General features: G+C 35.0%; 1 protein-coding gene across 4 annotated transcripts; it reads left to right on the top strand.

The window, feature by feature from the left end:
- The first annotated feature begins 5509 nt into the window (after positions 1–5509).
- On the top strand, positions 5510–7943 carry LOC110926471 (homeobox-leucine zipper protein ATHB-13). 4 transcript variants are annotated; one of them, XM_035986564.1, is made up of 3 exons: positions 5510–5788; positions 6106–6512; positions 7276–7943. In XM_035986564.1, exons 1-3 carry the CDS (start codon positions 5656–5658, stop codon positions 7690–7692), a joined length of 957 nt encoding a protein of 318 aa, XP_035842457.1. In that variant the 5' UTR covers positions 5510–5655; the 3' UTR covers positions 7693–7943. The 4 variants fall into 4 exon arrangements, with proteins under 4 accessions (XP_035842457.1, XP_022025927.1, XP_035842456.1 ...); XM_022170235.2 differs by having other exon boundaries at positions 6088–6512; positions 7291–7943; XM_035986563.1 differs by having other exon boundaries at positions 6088–6512.
- Positions 7944–22644: the final 14701 nt, after the last annotated feature.

The raw sequence follows: 22644 nt of genomic DNA, 5'->3' as shown, positions 1-22644 counted from the left end.
CCTATATATATATATATATATATATATATATATATATATATGGTTATATATAGTGTGAGATTAATTGGTAAACACAAAAAAGTGAAGAACCGGAGAACAATATATTTAACGTGTTAAATATATCTTAAAAATTCAATTTAACATGTTAAAAATCAATTTTTTAATTTTTTTTGACGCTTTTACATATAAAACTGCGTGGAAGTTAATCCAATAAAGAAATCATCTTTTGTAAAAAATAACATTTTTTAACTGTTTTTAAACATGTTTTTTATATTTTTAGTTTTTGAATTTTTTTATTAAAAATGCTTCTACATGTGTTTATAAGGAAAAGCGCTGAAAATGCTTTTAAAAAAATTGATTTTTAACCCGTGAAGTTGAATTTTTAATGTGTTAAATGTATGGTTTCTCGGTTCCCCATTTTTTTAGTGTTCCCCAATGAACTCTCTATTATATATATATATATATTTATATATATATATATATATAGGGAGCCGCTAGAATGAGAACCACCCCGAGTTGTAAGAACCGCGAGAACTGCACCCCACGGAGCGCCGTTCGCCATGATTTTTTTTTACAAGTAGATGTGTATATTATAAACACAGCCACCAAACTTGTGGTGTAAAAAACTACACCCCACGGAGCGCCGTTCGCCATGATTTTTTACGGCTGTGTTTATAATACACACATCTACTTGTAAAAAAAAAATCATGGCGAACGGCGCTCCGTGGGGTGCAGTTCTCGCGGTTCTTACAACTCGGGGTGGTTCTCATTCTAGCGGCCCCCTATATATATATATATATATAGAGAGAGAGAGAGAGAGAGAGAGAGGGGGTGAGAGTTGACTACAAAGTCCATTTTTCCTACAAAGTGTAAAAAGTCATAAAACACCATAATGTTAACCATAAAACACACTCAAAACCCACAAATAACATAGTGGAGATTACGAAAACACCTTATTTGTGGGTTTTGTGTTGCGTTTTGGATGATAAGGCTTTGATTATCGAATGACTAACATTAGTCTGTTTTATGTTGATTATCATGTTGTGTTTTATATTCATAGTTGTACGATGTTGTGTTTGAAGTTTTTAAGAACTGGTAGGGTTTGGATATTATGTTTTAGTGAAGTTCACTATGTTATTTGTGGGTTTTGAGTGTGTTTTATGCCTGAAATTGTGGTATTTTGTGACTTTGTACACTTTGTAGGAAAAAAAGGGACTTTGTAGCGGAACCCCACCATATATATATATATATATATATAGGGAGAAGATCATGCGAGAACCACCTCTTATTGCGAGAACCGCGAGAACCAATGTGAACACAGCCAAAAATCCCTAAAAATAGCTAAAAATCACACATTTTTTTAATATTTTTTATATAAAAATCACTACTTTTCGAACCAAAAAAAAAATTAAATTTTTTTTGCCACTAAAAGTAGCGATTTAAGCATAAAAAATATTAAAAAAAAAAATTTAGATTTTATTTAGATTTTTTAAGGTTTTTTGGGGGTTTAGTTTTTAGCATTTTAGCTTGGGGGGGGGGGTTAGGTTTTTTTTAGGTTTTAGTTTTTAACATTTAGCTTGGGGGGGGGGGTTAGGTTTTTTTTTTTTTTTTTTTTTTTTTTTTTTTTGGGGGGGGGGGTGGGGGTGAGGGTTAGGGTTTTTTTAGGTTTTTTTAGCTATTTTAGGTTGTGTTCACATTGGGTCTCGCGGTTCTCGCAATAAATGGAGTTCTCGCATGAGCCCCTCCCTATATATATATATATATATATATATATATATATATATATATATATATATATATATATATATATATAGGGAGATTATCAAGCGAGAACCACCTCTTATTGCGAGAACCGCGAGAACCAATGTGAACACAACCAAAAATGCCTAAAAATAGCTAAAAATCACACAAATTTTTTTTTAATATTTTTTATATAAAAATCGCTACTTTTCGAAGCCAAAAAAAAATTTTTTTTGGTCACTAAAAGTAGCGATTTGAGCATAAAAAATATTAAAAAATTTTTTTTTTAGATTTTTTTAGGTTTTTTGGGGGTTTAGTTTTTAGCATTTTAGCTTGGGGAGGGGGGAGGTGGGAGGGGGTTTAGGTTTTTGGGGGGTGGGGGAGGGGGGTTTAGGTTTTTTTTTTTTTTTTTTTTTGGGGGGGGGGGGGTTAGGTTTTTTTTAGGTTTTTTGGGGTTTTAGTTTTTAGCATTTAGCTTTGAGAGGGGGGGGGTTAGGTTTTTTTTTTTTTTTTTGGAGGGGGGTGGGGGTTAGGTTTTTTAGGTTTTTTTTAGCTATTTTAGGTTGTGTTCACATTGGTTCTCAAGGTTCTCACAATAAGGGTGGTTCTCGCATGAGCCCCTCCCTATATATATATATATACATAGGTAGAGGATCCTGTACATTAATTCAGAAGTGTGAGAAGTGTATTATAACACTATATAACACCATATAAACACTGTGTAACACCATATAACACCATATAAAACTATGTAACACTATATAACAAATATAACACTATACATCTATCATAGACATGCTATCAGACAAAATATAGTGTTATATTTGTTATATAGTGTTATATAGTGTTACATAGTGTTATATGGTCTTATACGGTGTTTATATGGTGTTATATAGGGTTATATATTGTGTTATCGGTGATGGTTGATGGCAGCGGAGGGTGGCAACGGTGGCAGGTGGGTGGCACCGGTGGCTATCGCATTGGTGGGTGGCGGCAACTGGTGGGTGGTGGTGGTTGTGGTGTTGTTAATGAAGGGTGCAAGAAGGGGTAGAATGAAAAAAAAAAACATAAGAACAGATGAAATGATTTTGAGGAAATAAAATTTCTTGTGTAATGAGGTTATTCCATTCGATTGACCAAACAAACATCTTTTTCTTCATTCATTTGTAACAGTCTATTACATATATTGGTGCATACCAAAACTAACTAAGGATTACTATGGATTTAACCATTTCTCTTATGGCTATAGAATTTGTTATTATGACAATGACTTAGTTTCTATGAAAAAATAGGCGTGATTGAACGTGATGCCTAATGTACTTGAAAAACAACCGCAATTTATTCTTTATCGTTTTGAACTCATACATCACTTCTCCATGCAAGGTACGCTCCTTTTCAATTTGTTATTGATCCCTCTTTTTATATTCCTAACTATGAGCATTGTTAGTTTCAAGAGGGTAAGAAATATGGTAAGATCAAGCGGCTATTATCATTTACAACATCGACTATTAGAATGAGGTGATGTGAAAATGAGATCCTATATACAAAATAGATATATGATGTGTATAAGTTAATAGTTCATTTTTAGATTCTACAAAATAAGTATCTTTTTATTTGCACAACGAACCTATATATAAGTATTACATGTAGTTTCAAAACAATTGGAAAATGAAATAAAGATTATGTGCCTTGAGTCGTTGTTTCAGGTGGAAACTAACGTGCCAAGAATAGTAACAACAACTCACTTAGATAAAATTAACATGTTTTAATAATCATTACGAATGTGAGACGCAATTTAACTCAACAAAAATGAAAACATATATCTTAATAACTCATCCAGGGAGATCAAACTAGCATACGAGTTAAAGTGAAAACAACTTTTTTTTAACAGTGGGTACATATTTCACTAGAAGGAATGAAGAATTAGTTTAGTAGTATATTAAAAAATATCAAATATGATTACGCAATAAATAAAAAAGAAGCTAAACCTCACAATATTTTTTTATACATGCCAAAGTGATGGAAAACAAAGAATATCTTTTATATATTCTTCGAGTTTGTCAACTTTTGGAGAAATGATCGCAAGAAGGATATCGTTGTCTACATTAGAAAAAATCTCCCCTAATGAACTATACACCGAGTGGGTTTTTACCAATAAGGAGAAAAAGAACAACTTAAATAATGAATTTATAAATAGAATTGAAGCCTTAGAGACAGTATTTCTTTCTCTAAATATACTAAAACCTTTCTTACATAAATCCTACTAGATTCTATCCAAGGGATGGAAGGGCAGAGTCCTTTGGTGTCCCCCCCAGTCAAGAATTGGGGCCTCGCAATCACTATTTTATCTCATGCCTTTCTTCGTTCATAGTTCGATATTCTGGTGTCCTAGGCGTAGAGGAACCACACCAATCCATCCCGAACTTGGTGGTTAAACTCTACTGCGGTTATCGTAGTTCTCGAACGAACAACCGAAAAGATCCATGGTAAGAAAGATATAAATACCCAGAGTGTCTAAAGTAGGGCTGTAACCGAGTCGAGTCGAGTCGAGCTAGGCTGAGCTCAAGCTTGAACTTAAACGAGCTGGCTTGACTCGTGTATTTTATCGAGCTGAAAAGTCGAGCTTGTCTCGTAAAATGTTCGAGTCAGCTCCAATTAAATCGTGTCGGCTTGTTATAATTTTTTAATTTATTTTTGATTTTTTTTACATATATTTATAACATAAAAAACAAAATAAAAATAAAAATTACATCTATATGTATTATTTTTCTAAAATTTTAAATAGCGAAAGACATATTAAAAGTATTATATGTATAATTTTGTTTAGCTTCCCATATTTTTATATGTTATTAATTAATTAAACTTAAAATGTTAACACTTTAACACCTCTTACATACTTTTTATTTCAATACATTTAAAATTAAAATTAATCTATATGCAATAAAATAATTCAAGCAGGCTTGCAAGCTCACGAGTCGAGCGATGTCTGGCTCGAGCTCGACTCATTTACAAATCGAGCCACCAAGCCAACTCGTTTATAACCGAGTTTTTTTTAGCCGAGTTTTTTTCGAGCGAACTTCAAACGAGTCACGAGCTTTTGATTAACACGTACTAGTCTAAAGAAGATAATTGAAAGAGAAAGTAGATATAAGAAAAAGGAGTAGCCAAAGATATAAATTTAGGGTCTAAACAACCTAATATTGTTTAATCTTTTTTTAAATAGGTTCAATTCTAAACCTTTATTCGCACATCCATTTTATGGAGAGCATATAGAATATAGTTGTTACCTATAAATCTATAAACCGGGTTCTGTTTCACATAAATTTTTCGATGAAAATGTTATTACCAACATGGCCGGTTCTATTGCTTTTTTGCCGGGACAGTGTGAGATAAATTGTTACCACAAAAACCAATCCTATTTTTGTTTAGTGCTTATTTTTTTTTGCTAAAATAAACTAGTTTTTTTTTTTTTTACCGATTATCTGTGTTATATGTCTTAGTTTGACATGATAAGTTATCATAATTACTTGTAGTATTTTTATATCAGAAATATACGTTGGAGAATTAAATTTTATCCTGATCGTCAATTGACAAGAACAAAAATTAACATCTCATGCTTTTTTACTAATTTATATGATTAAAGAATGCATGGTTGTAAGAAAAAGAACAATGTACATCAAATGGTGAAATTTGAATATTTGATAGTAACATAATCCATTGTGTATTTCTTATTATTTTATCATTTTCCCAAGGGGTGTGTCATATATAGTGTCTCCATTCTTTCTATAGCACAATATCCTTCACCTCCCTCTCTCTCTCTCTCTCTAAAAATGATGTTGAGACGACAAAGATCGAATTCTTGAAATTCTGAGAAAAGCCACATAATCAAAGCTAAAGAGGTGGCTTAAACAGCTGATGACTTGCACTGGAATGGCTTTCTTCTCCTCCAATTTCATGTTACAATCCTCCCAAGAAGATGACCATCATGCCCCTACATCTCTCTCTCCAATCCTCCCACCTTGCAGTACCACCACTCAAGATTTCAGTGGTAATTAACTCAACATAACTAAGTTACTTATGACAGCATCTCTCTCATAGATCTTGATGCAGCTTGTAATCATGAGTTGTGCTGTACAACTCATTCATGCATTAGGGTTTCAGTTTTTTCAAAGTTTTTTTTTTTATTTTTTCTTCTGTTTCAAGATCATGATGCAGTGATGAGTTGTGCTGAACACTTGAACAGCTCATTGATGCATTAGGGTTTGTTTTAGTTTCAAGTTCTTTTCTTTCATTTTCATGCACTAAATCCATATGGGCTTGAAGAAAGTTTGAATCTTTATATGTTAGTTGATGATCTTGGTGCAGGTGCGGCTTTCTTGGGAAAAAGATCTATGTCTTCTTACTCAGGTTTGAACAACAACAACATGGATGGATGTGATCAAGATGGGAACATGAATGGAGAAGATGAGTTATCAGATGATGGATCACAGCTTCTTGCAGGAGAGAAAAAGAGGAGATTAAACATGGAACAAGTGAAGACACTTGAGAGAAACTTTGAGTTAGGAAATAAGCTTGAACCTGAGAGAAAAATGCAACTTGCAAGAGCACTTGGACTACAACCAAGACAGATTGCTATATGGTTTCAAAACAGAAGAGCTAGATGGAAAACTAAACAGTTGGAAAAAGACTATGATGCCCTCAAGAGACAGTTTGAAGCTGTTAAAGCTGAGAATGATTCACTCCAATCTCAAAATCATAAACTTCATGCTGAGGTAATATTAGTTTGATTGTTTATTGCATCTATCAATCATTAGATTCTACTCTTTACTTGATCACACAAAAAGTAACTAAACCTTTTTTCCTAATGATAACAATATTTGTTTTGCAAATCTAATGGCAATCAAATAAAAGTTTCTGGTAAGCAGCCATGATCTGTTTAATTTTCACTATTTGAGTAAGTTTAAAAGTTGCATTTATCCCCACTAATTATATACAACACTAAAATAATCATTAAACTGACTGTTATAATTACTTTCCGTAAACGGTATGCCAAAACTTAAAATGATTAACAATTTTATAAGAATGGAAAGTAAAACCATTACACTATTTCCCATATTAGTCATGACCAAAGTTTGTTTCTTTCTGAAGGGCAAAAGGGTCAATATGCTTATATGCAGCATGGGCAAAAGAAGTAGAGTGTATATCAAAATTCATATCTTTATTTTCTTTTCAAAGTTTAGGTAACAAAAAGAAGAAATTATAAACGAGTTTGTTACAATTCCACAAGTACATGAAGAAACAAAATTTGTTAGTATTTTTATTTTCCATGTTTTTAGTAACTTCCATATCAATTTAGCACTAGAAGATAACTTTTTTTAGGACTCGGTAAACCATACAAGTAGGGTCATACTTTATCGTTTATCCATTAATGTATATCCATAAATTCACTGATTATGCGGTATTTCCTTTGTTACACTGTCTTGAACAAGTATTAGTACATGTAGTTTCTTAAAGATTGTTTAATCAACCAAAAAGATTGAAACTTTGCAGATAATGGCACTAAAAAATAGGGAGCCAGCAGAACTAATCAACCTCAACATAAAAGAAACAGAAGGATCTTGCAGCAACCGAAGCGAAAACAGCTCTGAAATCAAACTAGACATCTCAAGAACACCGGCTACCGATAGCCCTTTATCATCACACCATCAACACCAACACCAGCCAATACCTAATCTTTTTCCATCGTCGAATATCGATAGGCCTAATTCGAATAACATTGTGGCGCATCAACTTTTCCACAATTCGTCATCAAGGCCGGCAGATCATCAACTTCATTGCCACAAACTCGATCAATCGAATGCCATTAAAGAAGAATGTTTTAGCACAATGTTTGTTGGTATGGATGATCAATCAGGGTTTTGGCCATGGTTGGAACAACCACAATTCAATTGATGGAATCAAGAAGCAAAAAAGCAAAAGAAAACGGTACCCGATTCGCCTTCTTGGCTTTGGTTTGATTATATTAAAGATGGAGATCATCAATCTGTTTGTTCTCTAAGCTTTAAATTCTTGTTTTTTGGTACTTAAATTAATAGAGTAAAAATTAGAAGAAAAAACGTATTATTATTTTAAATTCAAGATTAGTGTTTGGATAATCCTTGTATTCAAAGAAATAAAAGGGTATTTGCATTATTTTACTAATATTTGGGGTGTGAAAAAGAAATGACATTCCACTAAATGTTTTATATATATATATTTTTTTTATAAATTTAGCCAATAACCCCATAATAATAACTGGCTGCATATATATTTCTTCATGGCTACTCCTCTTTCTTTGTTGTTTTGGTATTTTTAATAATATGGTAAAAAAGAAAAGAAGTTTTATCTTAGATTCAGCATTAGGGTTTATATAATCCTCATATTCACAGATTCACAGAATAAAAAGGCGTGTGCTTTTGCATAATATCAGAAAAACACGGTCAGTATATTATATTAATAAAATAGTTGTGACATGATCTTTTTATTCGGTAAAAGTCATCTAAATTTAATTTCTTCAATCAAGGACTGGTTGGTGTGACACTTTTGCTGATTTTGATGAAATCAGTGTAGGTCAGGGCTAAACGGTAAAAGAACAAAAGATATTACCATATATAAACAGTGATTTTAATATAAGTTTATAAAGAAAAACTAGTGTTATATAGTTTTTTTTTTTTTTTTTTATAAAAGTAATATTATATAATACGTTACCTTACTTCGGTTTTGAAATTTTTAAATGAATTAACAATCGTGACTTTGACAAGTAACATTAGTTTTTTACTTTCTTGGCAAAACTAAAATTAGGGTTTTGTCGAATAGCACACGTAAGGGCATTCTTAACATGCATCAAACAATGTCAAACAAACATGAACTCTAAAGTATTACATGAAAAAATCAAAAGATGAAACCCTTTAAATGAAAATTTCAACCTTTACCTACTAAAATTATCCTCTTGAAGTTGATGAATGAAATCTAGCAAATGGACAAGTGTGTGTAAAAGGGATTTGTGTGAGAGAGAGGAAACAAAGGGTATCAAACACACATTCCAAGGTAGAAAGAAGACAAAGAGATGGAAAGTGTAGAAGAAAAGCAAGAGTTGGAAATGGTCACTTTCTTGAAGGGAACATTTGGCAAACTTTTATCCTGCCATTTTTGACAAGAAATTTGGGGCATTGCCCATCATAACACTCCTTTAGTTTTTGTACCCCTTTCACTTTTTTATGTTGTCACTTTATGGATGTAAGAGCTAGCTTTTCCTCAAATCTATTCCTACACTTTCTTCTAATTTGGTTGGAATCAATTAAAATTTAGCATGTCATTGGATCTTGATCCTTTTAAATTTGATTGATTTGAAGCAATTATAAGAATCTAGCTTATATTCAACATGATACCTTGAATTTTGGTAGTTTTTGCATTTTGTCATCTGAGTTATGCTTGAATGAGTAGAACATAGGGTCCATGGTTCAAACATTCTTTCCATATTTGTTTGTGGCATGTATCATTTGCAATTAAGTCTAAATCTTTGAATTATTCTCTTGAAATTTGGCATAATAGTTTTAAGGAGTTGGTTGATGTTTGGCTTAATATGTTGAAACTTCCATCTCGTACCAATTCATGAATTTGGTTCTTGCTCGGATGTTTATCATATAGGATTTCAATCAAGTTTAGATAAGACCTTACCTTCACCTTCCTACTAAGCAACAATTTAAGATCTAGTTTTTCTCTTTTCTTGAATATTGTGGTTATATATTTTAGTCATATGTCATTTTTTTCTTTTCTGTATAGATTAATTTTATATAAGTGATTTATATGCCTAGTAACTTAACTTTAGAAACAGGATTATATGGTTTATAAAAAAACAACGGAAAATCTATTAAAAATCATAAACATATATCTAGGATTGAAAATAAGAATAGTAGTTAAAAGAAAAGAGATTCCTTCCGGCAAGTTCATGTGAGGTACTGTCACCCACTCCCTACCATCCAACACAATACAGGGACCCACTCTCACCCATCTCTTTCTTTCTTTCTACATAGACACCAATCTCCAACTTAACATGTCTCTTCTCTATCAATGTTTCTAGATTCACTCACACGTTGTAAACTTTTTTTTTTCACATCAATATTTATCTTTCATTGTTTTAGTATAAGCATTTAATACTATAAGCATTTAAGACTTGTGTATATTATATAATTTACATATTAAGATCATATGTCATTAATCTATGTATTTTTCCTTTTGATTAACTAAGAAGTTTTTTAAGAATGAACGTTGGGAAAGTATAGTTTAGTATTAATAATGATAGAAAACGTTTTTGCTAATAATAACTACGTGGTCGTTATGAATATTCAAATGGTTAAAAATTTTAAAATTCTCTAGTTAAATTATTAATGAAATGTTTTTATTATTTAATACCTTAATACTTCTCAGATTGATACGCATACATGTATATTATTCTTCTTCTCTTCATCGTCAAAGTAGCTACTTCGTGGCAGAGTTGGGACGAGGGCTAGTGTTACAACAACCAACAACGTGGTGTTGTGAGTTGCTTACAAGTAACAAAAATGAGGAAAGATCTAACGCTCACAATAGTGGACATTAAACAAGGCGGCAACGAGAGTTATATGTCAACCAATAGGGTAGTGTGTGAGACCAACAAGGCACATCGGTGGTTTATTCTTCTTGGTCACTATTTCTCTTTTGTTTGTTAGTGGTAAGCATGCAGTTTTCGGTGGAATTGAGAACATTTGACCAGAGGTAAGGAGGTGTGTTTAGTGGCAATGACATGACCAGTTGGCAAATGGTCGTGGTGGTGCAAAGGTTGCGACATTAGAAGATATATGTTTTCGAAGAAAATGAGATAATAGATGTAGTATTAGAGAGTGGGTTGCAGTAAAATACTAATGGCACCCTTTTTTATGTATCTTTAACACAAACTAAGCTCTATGTGTAAGTGATATAACAATTCTCGTAGTTTTAAACACACTTTGGTTTCTTAGTTTTATGTAATATCATGGATCACTAATTTAATGTTTCTCGTTGAAGATCACAATCCATGACTTATAAGCACAAACGTGCGTGCATCGTTGTGTAGGTGTCATCGAGGCACAATGTGGGCTTGATTACCCAAATGCCGCACTCGATCATCTACAATACGTAGATCACCCTTAAAGGTAAGTTATTCTAATTCCATTTTCGTCATATTTGATACATAAACTTGACATGTAGTTTAAACATTACATGTGTATGCAGTGTTTTTGACGAGAAATAGAAACTACAGGTATGATAATTTTTAAAATAAATCATGACAACAAAATTAAAGTCTGTATGATTATTTTAGTAAACTGTCAACTGTTACAACTTACAACCAACAATTTTCATGCATTTTTTTAACGGCAACAATCTCATACATACATACATAAATTATATAGATAGATGTTTAATATATAACTCACAATCTTTCTTTGCACGTGACATAATATATTCACAAATCGGGAATTGTGCAATTATTTTTTTCAAATCCAATTTGATCTAAATTTAGGATAAAATACAGATGGAAGATCAAACTAGTAGTTCGTGATTATATATTATATATACTTTTTAAGTTAATTAATTTTAAAATTTTGTATTCTTTCTTGGATCATGTGAAGAAGGTATAAATATTCTATCGGAACATGGCATGAAACCTTGGCAAATGTCCTTTTTAAAAATTTTCTAATGGATTTTCAAATGATTTAATAAATTAAAAAATAATAACATTTAATTTAAGTAAAACTTAGTGGCCACGTGCATGACATGTTATGTAATCAGTATTTTTATTACTTCCGATTGTGTTAAGAAAACGTAATTTAATTTATTATTAAATTGACAAAAGTATTACGTTTTTCTAACATTATTTTAAAAAAATAAGAAAAAATATAATTGTTGATACGTTATATAATAAAGTAAATCTTAATATTGCCCTCACAAAATGCATACAGATTTTCAAATATAGAATTAATTAAAATTACATATAGCTTAGTAGTTAATCGTAGTATTAGAAAGTTGTTAAGATGATATGGCATTTAAAATACAAAACTAAACACTTATTTTGAAACGAGAAGATGTTGTAATGAATTTGTAGCTACGAAAAAGGAAAGATAAATGTATAATTGATTAAGAAAATAGAAAATAAATTGTTTTATTAGTTTAAAAAATAAGGGAAAATGTACGGGTAACAATGCAGTCATCTTATGTCGTTTTAAGTTAATAAGATAAGTGTAAAAGCTTTGAAACTAAAATAAGAGGTAGCTATAACGAATTTCGAGGTTGCTACTCGGTGCAAAGGCGAAAAAAAAATGAAGATTTTTATTTTTAAGGTGGACTTCGAAAAAGCTTATGATTCTGTCAATTGGGGGGTTTTGTTTGAGTGTCTCAAGGCGATGAAATTTCCGTTCAAGTGGAGAAAATGGATAGGAGCGTGTCTTAGATCGGGTCGGGCATCGGTGTTAGTTAATGGATCTCCGACTTCGGAGTTCCAGTTACATAAAGGGCTACGCCAAGGAGATCCGATTTCACCGTTTTTATTTGTGCTTGCTCTTCAAGCTCTTGATGTGGTGATGAATAAGGCTATCGATAGGGGTATTTTTAAGGGGGTCAAACTTCCAAACGAAGGCCCTTCCATCTCGCATCTTTGTTATGCAGATGATGTGGTTTTTCTAGGAGTTTGGTCGGAGGAGAATATTAAAAACTTGAACCGGATTCTTAGGTGTTTTTATTTGTGCTCAGGGCTTAAAGTTAATCTTGCCAAAAGTTGTTTATATGGTGTAGGGATTGAAGAGGAGGTTGTATTAAATATGGCGTCAAGTATAAATTGTAAAATGGGAAAACTTCCTTTCTCGTTCTTGGGAGTTCCGATTGGTAACAATATGAAAAGGTTTAATGCTTGGAAACCTATGGTGGATAAGTTCAATTCTAAGCTTTCGGCTTGGAAAGCTAAGTGCCTTTCGTTTGCCGGTAGAGTTACTTTAGCTAAAGCTGTTCTCGGAGCTATGCCAAATTATTATCTTTCGATTTTTAAAGCTCCTAGCAGCATTTTAAAGAAACTGGAAAGCATAAGGAGAGAATTCGTTTGGGGGAGCAAGGGAGGGAGGGGTAAAATTAAATGGGTAGCTTGGAAAAAGTTGGTGAAACCAAAAGATAAAGGGGGGTTGGGCATATGAGATATTAGGAGTACAAACTTGGCCTTACTCCTAAAATGGTGGTGGAAGTTTAAAAGCAATCCGGAGACATTATGGGCGTCGACAGTTCAGGCGATTCATTATAGACCTAGAGTTTACAATTTGGTTCCGTGTAATAGTAGGTTTGTGGGTTTATGGAAGGACATTGGGGCGGTGCAAAAGGAACTGGAGGCTGCTAATGTTAGTGTTAAGGATGAATTGAAGGTGAAAATGGGTAATGGTAATAAGGTCTTATTCTGGATTGATAATTGGGCTGAAGGTGGACCTTTTCAGGAGAAATACCAGGCTTTGTTCGCTATTGCTGCGAATAAATGGGCAAAGGTGGGTGAATGTTTATCAAATAATGATATGGGGCCTATATGGGAATGGGATTGGAAAAGAAGTCCAAATTCGGATGAAGAATGGGAACAATTTAATAGTTTGGGTAAAAAACTTTCTTCGATCCAAATCAGACATACAGAGGATAAATGGTACTGGGGTGAGGAACCAGCTAGTGGTTTTTTTTACGCCGGAACTTAGGGCCAAAATTATAGGAGGCAAGTCGATTGAAGTTAATATTTCAAATACATTTTGGAATAACTGGGTTCCTCTCAAAATAAATTATTTTGTGTGGCGTGCAATTCAGAATAGAATTGCAAGTAAACATGAACTGGCGAAAAGGGGAGTGATTCTAGAAAATCAAAACTGCAGGAGATGTGGTGGAGAGGAATCTTCGGCTGATCATATTTTGGTGGAATGCCCAACTTCGAGAATTGTGTGGTGGTTAGTCTTTTTATGGATTAAAGTCCCAATGCCTAAAGAGGAATGGAAGATTTTGGATGTGCTTAAAACTGTGGAGGAGATGAATGGATCGAAAGGATGGAAAAAGATGGTGGGTGTGATTATTAGAACAACGCTTTGGTTTATTTGGAAATCCAGAAATGATGTGGAATTCAATAACATTTCACTTGCTTCGGAAAGAACAGCGGATTTTATTAAAGAAATGACATACATCTGGATTACTAATAGATCAAGGTATAAGAAGATCAACTGGGATAGGTGGAAAGAGTTTAACATTCGGGATGTGATTTTGTAAGTTGTTTGTCGTCGTTTGTTTTGTTTCCTGTTTTGTTTTTGGGTTTCAGTTTCTAGCTGTCCCGCTCTTTCTTTAGTAATAAAGATTGCTGCTGTTCTAAAAAAAAAGAAGCATCATTAAAAATATTTAATTAAACAAACAAAATATAATTTGCACTAACGCTATCTTAAAGCTGGTCATACTTATGATATTACAAATAATGGTAGATTATCAAATAGAAAGTTTATTTTGATTAAAAAAATAGAAAATAAGAGAATTATAACATGTGACAAAATTTAAAAATAAAAAGAAATGATATTTTAGTCAATTTTATCTAAATCGTCCCCCTTCTTCTCTCAGTAACTTCAAAACCCATCATTTTCAAAACCCACCATCTTCAACCTTTTCTGTCACACCCCCAAAATACCACATGCGGAACCCCCGCGAGGCGTGTGACGTACCATGATCTAGCCACCAATCACATTGAACTCATAACAAGATTTCAAATAAAAACTTTCATTCATTAACATAAAGTGTTACAAAGTATTAAATGTAATTCATCGTGTTCAGCGGAAGGATAAATCATTTGTTAAGTGTTTCATAAACCATATGTGCAAAAACCATTAGACTTGTCTTGCGATCCCATGTATCTCGACCCATGACCACTCCAGCCTCCCAGACAGCAAGTTCCAATGATATAAACCTATAGACCTGCAAGCATGCAGAAAAGTGTATCAGACAACGCTGGTGAGTTCACAGTTTTGTTTACCGAGAATCGTGTTACATGTTTTGCTGCCAAAAGTTTAGTTCTGTTCAAAAGCATTTCCAAAGATAATGTTGATAATAACTCGATACCGTACAAGATGGCTCCAGATTATTTTGCCCTTTTCCCCAATGCCCCTATCAAAGCATTGGGCATGACTTAAGGTAATTAGTTCACGCCCGTCCTCCCCGGTACGGTGTGAGAGTGCCAAACCTAATAGCTATCAACTAAATACCCCGTTGCCTCCCCGGCAACTAATTCGGTAGATGATGGGACTTAAGGTGATAGGAGTGAGTGTATTATCCAACATTTGGGTTTAACAATCCAGTCAAACCTATTAACCAATATTCCTTCCCGGAATATTTACCAGATGTCCTTCCCCGGGACGCATGCTTGAAAAAGAGCAGTGAACTCACCTTAGATTGCTCGGTTTGTTAAGTTACTTTACCCGTTCCAAGTTGGTCAACCAAACCCTACCGTGGTTACCAAAAAAGATCAGTTTTGTAAACACATATCTAGATCACGTATTCAACAAGTCACATGTAACAGCGTTGTCACGTAACACATAGCAAACGTTTAGATTTCATACGCGTTCATAACACAAGTTCTTGTTCCCAACAGTAGTTACCAATAACATCAGTTTCATAATAGTTAAATCACGTATCTTACAGAGTTTACATACAAGTTCACATCCCGTGCATAACAACACATAACAGGTGGGTTTGCTACTCTCACAAGTCACCTCAGATTTCTCATTCTTAATCAGCATTATTAACATGCCACAGAATTTATAAACACAGATACTCATTATCATATTTATCACAAGTTGTTTAACTGTTCTGTCCAGTTACTCTTCACGGCGAAGCATCCTCTCGGCGAAGATCTATTCTTCGTCGAGAGTATAAGTGACGAAGAACCATTATGGCGAAGAGTCCCTCTTGGCGAAGAGTCAGACTTCGTCAGGGAATCATTACGGCGAACCTTGATTGTTCGTCAAGGCCCAGACGAAGAATCAAGTCCTTCGTTAAGTAGGATTCTTCGTCGGGGTTCTTTCTTCGCCGTTCCTTAACAGTTTTCATGGATCATCATCGTTCATATTCAATCAAATCGATATTTACTATAAGCATCCCAATCAACAGAACAGACCTATGATCATCATGTACACAATGTTTTAAAACCATTTACAATCTAATCATCGGAACTCGAGATCCATACGACTTCAGTTATCAAAATTACACATGCAATCCAAACATATATGTTTATTCACAGATAGCATACTAACTTACAGAATTCTTAACGACATTAGATCATAAACCATATCTCATGCTTGTTCACATAAATAACAATCAAAGCTCAATCACATGAAATCAGAGAACATCAAATCAGACAAGGATCGAACTATGGATAACACACTAACCGGTCGATGTAGAATGAGATGATTGCGCTTGAACGAGAAGGTAGGGCTTCGAACGAGAGGGGGTAGGAGGCCGCCGTCAGTTTGTAGAGAAGTAGCAAAGCGAGGGTTTCTGATTGTTTTGGGTGATTGCAAGATTATGAAAACCAACCTCCACATCAGTTATGTGTATGCACTAAAGGACAAGTCGGGCCTAGCCCAGGGCTCCACTTGGGCCTAGTATCAAAACACAATTGGCACAGGTTCGGGTCGAGAATCCTTTCGGCGAAGACTCTCCTAGACGAAGAACCACACTTCGTCAAGATTACTAATGACGAAGAACTATCTTCGTCATGAAGGTTCGTCGAGTATGATAATGGCGTAGAACTATCTTTGTCAGGAAGGGTTAGTGACGAACTATCTTCTTAATGTCTACACATAAACAATTCTAAGCTTTCATTAAACAACTAACATAACGATACATAAATGGCGCACATAATACAACATAAAACGATTTGCTAAAACAGGATTGCCAGACAACTGATGCGTAGAGAAAGGACCTTGAGATTTCGGGTTGTCACATCATCCCCAATTAGGCCCATATTTTTCTAAACAAAATATAAACATTATATAAAAACTAAAACGGTGAATAATGAATCTACTAGCATCATGTCATTAAGCCTACCGCCTTCATCGTGACAAAAAAATATTTGTGAACTCTCTTCATACTTCGTTCAAGTTAACAAAAGAACCTTTCAGGTTATGGTTTGGGTTTCATGTATGCATGTATGTACGTACGTATGTGTGTATGCATGCATGCCTGTATATATTCATGTATGTATACACGTATCTATGTATGTGCATGCATAAATTTTTACACATAAAAAAAATATTTTGACATAATTTCTTCGGAGCTTTTTCATAGAAACAAATGTAGAAAACGTTTAAATGAAAACGTTAACTTTGTAATTTACTTTTTTTTACATTTTTTATCTGTTTTCTAAGCACTTTTTTATTCTTTTATTTTTCATTTTTTATTAAAACAACATCTACATGTTTTTAATGCAAAAGCTACGAAAAAGATTAGGCAAATATTATTTTTTTTTTACATATGAAAATTGTTTTGGTCAAAAATCACACAAGGATAATGTAACCAAATCTAATTTTTGTGAGGTATGATGCTTGGTTAATCGGACAAATGAATGAACAAAAAATATATGAAATGAGTGGTGAACACAAGGATTTATACGAGTAAAAAGCCCTTGATCAATGAATGATAATGATCCTTGTACAACTTCGGAAGAAAACAAGCTCAATACAATGGATTGCTAGTGTGAGTGTGTGTATTTCGCCAATGAATATCAGAGAGTAATGTGTTTTTTTTTGTGTTGTATTCGACTTCTGCCTAAAATGAGCTTATTTTCCCCTTTAAAGATAGAAAATATCAAGTAACAGACTTTTCGAAAAATGTGCAAGTCACCCATGTTCTCCAAAACGGTTATTTTTCATCAAGCACGTGCCTATATGAAGCATATTCTACAAGATTCCAGCAAAGACTAAGTCCATGTCGTCCATTACCTGCATTAAACGTTAAAAACGTGACAATTGTTAAAAACATAAACAATAGTAAGGATCCTGGATCCTCAGACTCCCTGCATTATTCGTTAAGGATCCGTGATCCATGCCCAGTCTCAGGATAGATGATCCTTAGCATAAAATTCATGCCCTAACAATTGCCCCCAATATCGCAGTTGTGATAAGGATTCACAGCTGTCATATTTCCGTTAGAAGCGGATTAGCCGTTGCTGCTGGTAACTAGTCGTTACACTGTCTGTCGTCACTGATAAGACCTGCTATAATCATCATTGCAAAATATAGAGTTAGAGATAACTCCTCAAGTGCCTTTACAGATCAGAAGATCCTTCTGTTCGTGGAGAATGAATCCTTCTACACCGTTTGCTATTAACCCTCCTGCACTTTAATTTCTGCATAGACACTTTAACTGTTAGATAGCCCTATCCGGCCGGGGTGGATGGTCCACTGTTTTGCTGGTGAAATCCAGGCCAAATGATTTTGATACATAATGAATGGGTAATAACATTAAGCTTTTTTAGCTACATTTGTTGTTGTTTCTTCCCTCTTTATTTTTCATGTATTCTTTCTATTTTCAAAGATATCATCGCCAAACAATTGGAAAGTTATTGGAAATCTGATGAAAATGTTAATTTTTTTACAGAAAACTTGAAGTGTTCGGACAAATGTGGATAAATGATCCTTAACCAAAAAGGATAAGAGACAACTTGCAGCTTAGAAAAAGTTAGAGTATAACATACCAGAGAATCCAAGTTAGGATTCTATATCCTTGTAAATTATTACTGAATAAACAAACTGTTAGGGCTGGATTTTTATGACTTGTGATCCTTACATGTGATCCTAATCAGTGATCCTTGTTTCTTTGACTGATAGTGATCCTCAGAAGAGTTCCAGGGACAGGATCACGGACCATCCTAGGGATCCTCATACTAACGATTATTCTCTTTGGGTTTAATGTTATCTTGCAGGAATTTCGAGTAGGATCCGCTCTTAGCAACGTAAACAAGGAACCTATCACGCTACTTTGGCATATGCATAATCAAAGATGGACGTTATGGACAATATGGAAACTCAGCACAATTTAAGGGCGATAATTTAGGCTAAATTTACTTCTATTCTTGAAGGGGTAACGAGCTAATAGTTAGGTTATTTACCTAAAATACGACCACACATACTTGTATAAGTAGCACTCTTCCACATTCGGAAGACACAACACATTTCCCACACGCTTTAGCATACGATACTATAGTGATCCTTGTACCTAGCTCGTTACCATCCGAAGTTGTAAAAATATTGTTTGTGATATTGAAGCTTGGTGATCGGTAGTTGCCATCACCCGAGGTTTTTTATGCCGGAGATCATTCATTGATCAAGGGCTTTTTCCTCGTATAAATCCTTGTGTCACTTGCATATTTTACATTAAAGTGATCCTTTACTTTATTCATCAAACCAAGCATCATTCCCCGTTTACATAGAGTTTGGTTGCATTATCCTTGTGTGATTTTTGACCAAAACAGTTTGGCGCCCACCGTGGGGCAATTGGTGCTTCATTCATAATTTTTTTTTTCTGTTGGTAATCTTCTCGGAAGTGTAGCATGGCTTCATCATTGAAGAATACTTTCACAGCGATGTCTGCAGTCAATTCATCTAATGGCATTCCACCTTTGCCTCCACCACCAACCGGATCTCAGAAAATTGCTGAGAAGAGACCAACTCCTATCTTCTCTAAACCTTCATCTTCTTCTGCTCTAACTTCTTCTGCTCCCAGTACTAGTGATATATTTACTTTAATTTTGCAGATGAGGGATCGTATGCAGCAGCAGGATGAAACTAATGTCAGGATCTTCAGAGAAATCGGAGATCTCAAAAGGCAAAAGAAAACGGCAGAGGATTATTCCCCACTGATGCCCAAATCTTTGAATTTTGATACTCCAATGATTACTTCTCAGCCATCAGAGGTCCCAGACATTCAACATATGGGTGGATCAAGAGGAGTGCATTTCGGCCCAGCAGCAATTACTCAGGCATCAGGATCATATTTCCAACCGGCAGGATCCTACACCCAGCATATGGGATCCTTCATGAGCTTAGGATCCTCCTTCGTTCCAGGATTATCCCAGGTTCAAGGATCCTCCTTTGTTCCAGGATCATCCCAGGTTCAAGGATCCTCCTTTGTTCCAGGATCATCCCAGGTTCAAGGATCCTCCTTTGTTCCAGGATCATCCCAGGTTCAAGGATCCTCCTTCGTTCCAGGATCATCCCAGGTTCAAGGATCCCTTCAGATACCAGGATCCTTGAAGAATTTGCAAACATGAAGTCTAGATGTCCATCAAGGAGATTTTATTCCGATGCAGACCATTGGTTCCACTGGTCCATCCATCATCCCAGAATCCCAGCAATATGGATTCACATCCAATGTTCCTAACTTGAACCCGATGGGAGGTAACACTTTTAATAATTCTCTTACCACTAACCATGGATTCATGCAGGATACAGGTATCAATCATGCTATGGTCAGAGAACTACAAAAACTGAAGGATATGATATCAAGTGTTCCAGGGGTAGTCAAACCTATCCCGGAGATTGCAGATGGAAGCCATAAGGTATCTCGTTTTGCACCACCAATTTGTGATGCTGAGATACCCAAAAGATTCCATATCCCTACTATGAAGCTGTATGATGGTACAACGGATCCTGAGGAACACATGGCACAATACAGGGAGAGGATGGAGATCAATCCAATTCCAGAAAAGTTAAAGGAAGCATGCCTATGCAAAGGATTTGGATCCACTCTTACTGGATCAGCTCTTAAATGACTGCTAAGTCTTCCCCCTTACTCTATTACCTCATTTGCTAATCTAGTTAATTTATTCAATAATCAATTCTCTTGTAGTAGAAAATTTGAAAGATTGACTAGTGATTTATATAGGGTAACTCAGGGTCATAATGAATCATTAAGGGATTATATAACCAAATTTAGTAAAGAATCCTTGGACATTCCCAACTTGGATATGGCCACAGCTGTTGAGGCCTTCAAAATGGGATTGCTTAGGGATTCATTGTTCTATGATGATCTTGTTATGACACCATGCAGGAACCTAGATGAAGTAAGAACTCGTGCACTCAGGTTCATCCGGCTAGAGGATGACAAAAGGATCCAGGAAAGACAAGTAGGATCCTCAAAACAAGAAAAGCAAGGATCCTCTTTCAAAAGCAGCAGATTCAAATCCTACAATAGAAATGACAACCAGAACGTGCATGCCGTTGACCAAGAAGAGGATGATGAGGATTATCCTCCAATTTCTGAATACTGTTTTTCCGTTGATAACCATGAACTAATCCTTGCAATGAAGAATCTAGGAGAAAAAGCCAGATGGCCTAGAAAGAATGACAAACCAGCCGGAACTAAAGACAAATCGAAGTGGTGTGCATACCACGAGGATTTTGGGCATTTAACCGAAGAATGCATCGCGTTAAGAAAGGAAATTGGATATCTGCTAAGCAAGGGGCATCTAAAAGAGTTGTTGGGAAGAAAAAAGCAAAGGACTCAGGATCCTAAAAGGATCCCTGAGAAAGCTCCAGCTCCTCCAGTAGATGCACAAGTGATCAACTTTATATCTGGAGGATCAGACATCTGTGGTACATCCTTCTCAGCAGCTAAAAGGCATGCAAAGGAAGCTAAAATGGATAACGGAGAAAGACCTATTCGAACATCGAGTGTCTCGGAAGGAAAAATCATAACCTTTGATGAGGATGATAGAATTAACATCCAGGATCCTCATCATGATAGTTTAGTTATTACTCTCTTTATTTCTAACCACTTTGTCCGCAGGATCCTTATTGACGGAGGAAGTTCAGTAAACATTATCCAGCTTGATGTTCTGAAGAAGATGGGTATTCCTGAATCCGACATCACTCCAAGATCCTCCGTACTCGTGGGATTCAGTGGGGAAACTAAGAAAACCCTGGGGGACATCAAACTCCCAATTTATGTGGAAGGATTACATAATTATCAAAAATTTTGTGTTATAGACTGTTTGTCTTGTTGTAATGTTATCCTTGGCAGGCCCTGGATACATGATATGAAGGCAGTCCCATCCACCTACCATCAATGTGTGAAGCTCCCTAGCCCATGGGGAATAATCAAGATCGATAGTGATCAACAGGAGGCTAAGGATTGTTACACCTCATCAATGAAACCAGCCTCGAAACCAAGGGAGCAATAGCAATTAAAGTATCCTCCAAGGGGTGTCTTGGAGGCAAGAGAGCAGGATGTGGACGAAATCCTCTTGGATCCCGATGATCCTGAATCCAAAATCTACATCGGATCAGGGATCCTTAGCAAAATGAAAGAAGACATAGTATCCTTCCTCAAAAGAAGAAAATCTACCTTTGCATGGAAACATGAGGATATGACAGGTATATCAAAGGATATTATTACTCATAAACTTGGCATTGACAGGTCAGTTAAACCGATCCATCAAAAAAGGAGGAAGTTTGCACCAGAAAGAAATGCCATTATCCAGGAAGAGGTAGAAAGATTACTACGAGCAGGTATGATCAGAGAAGTTAAGTATCCAAAATGGCTGGCCAATGTGGTTGTTGTTCAAAAGAAAAATGGAAAGTGGAGGGTATGTGTCGATTTCACTGATTTGAATAAGGCATGTCCCAAGGATCCTTTCCCATTACCCCACATTGACTCCATGGTGGATGCAACAGCGGGTCATGAACTGTTAACCTTTATGGATGCATCGTCTGGATTCCAACAAATTCAGATGGAACCATCTGACCAAGAGGATACGGCTTTTATGACCCCAACCGGTTTATATTGTTATATTGCTATGCC

This window comes from Helianthus annuus, chromosome 17 (assembly GCF_002127325.2).
Source record: "Helianthus annuus cultivar XRQ/B chromosome 17, HanXRQr2.0-SUNRISE, whole genome shotgun sequence".
Lineage (NCBI taxonomy): Eukaryota > Viridiplantae > Streptophyta > Magnoliopsida > Asterales > Asteraceae > Helianthus > Helianthus annuus.
This window is presented reverse-complemented; position numbering and strand designations above follow the sequence as displayed.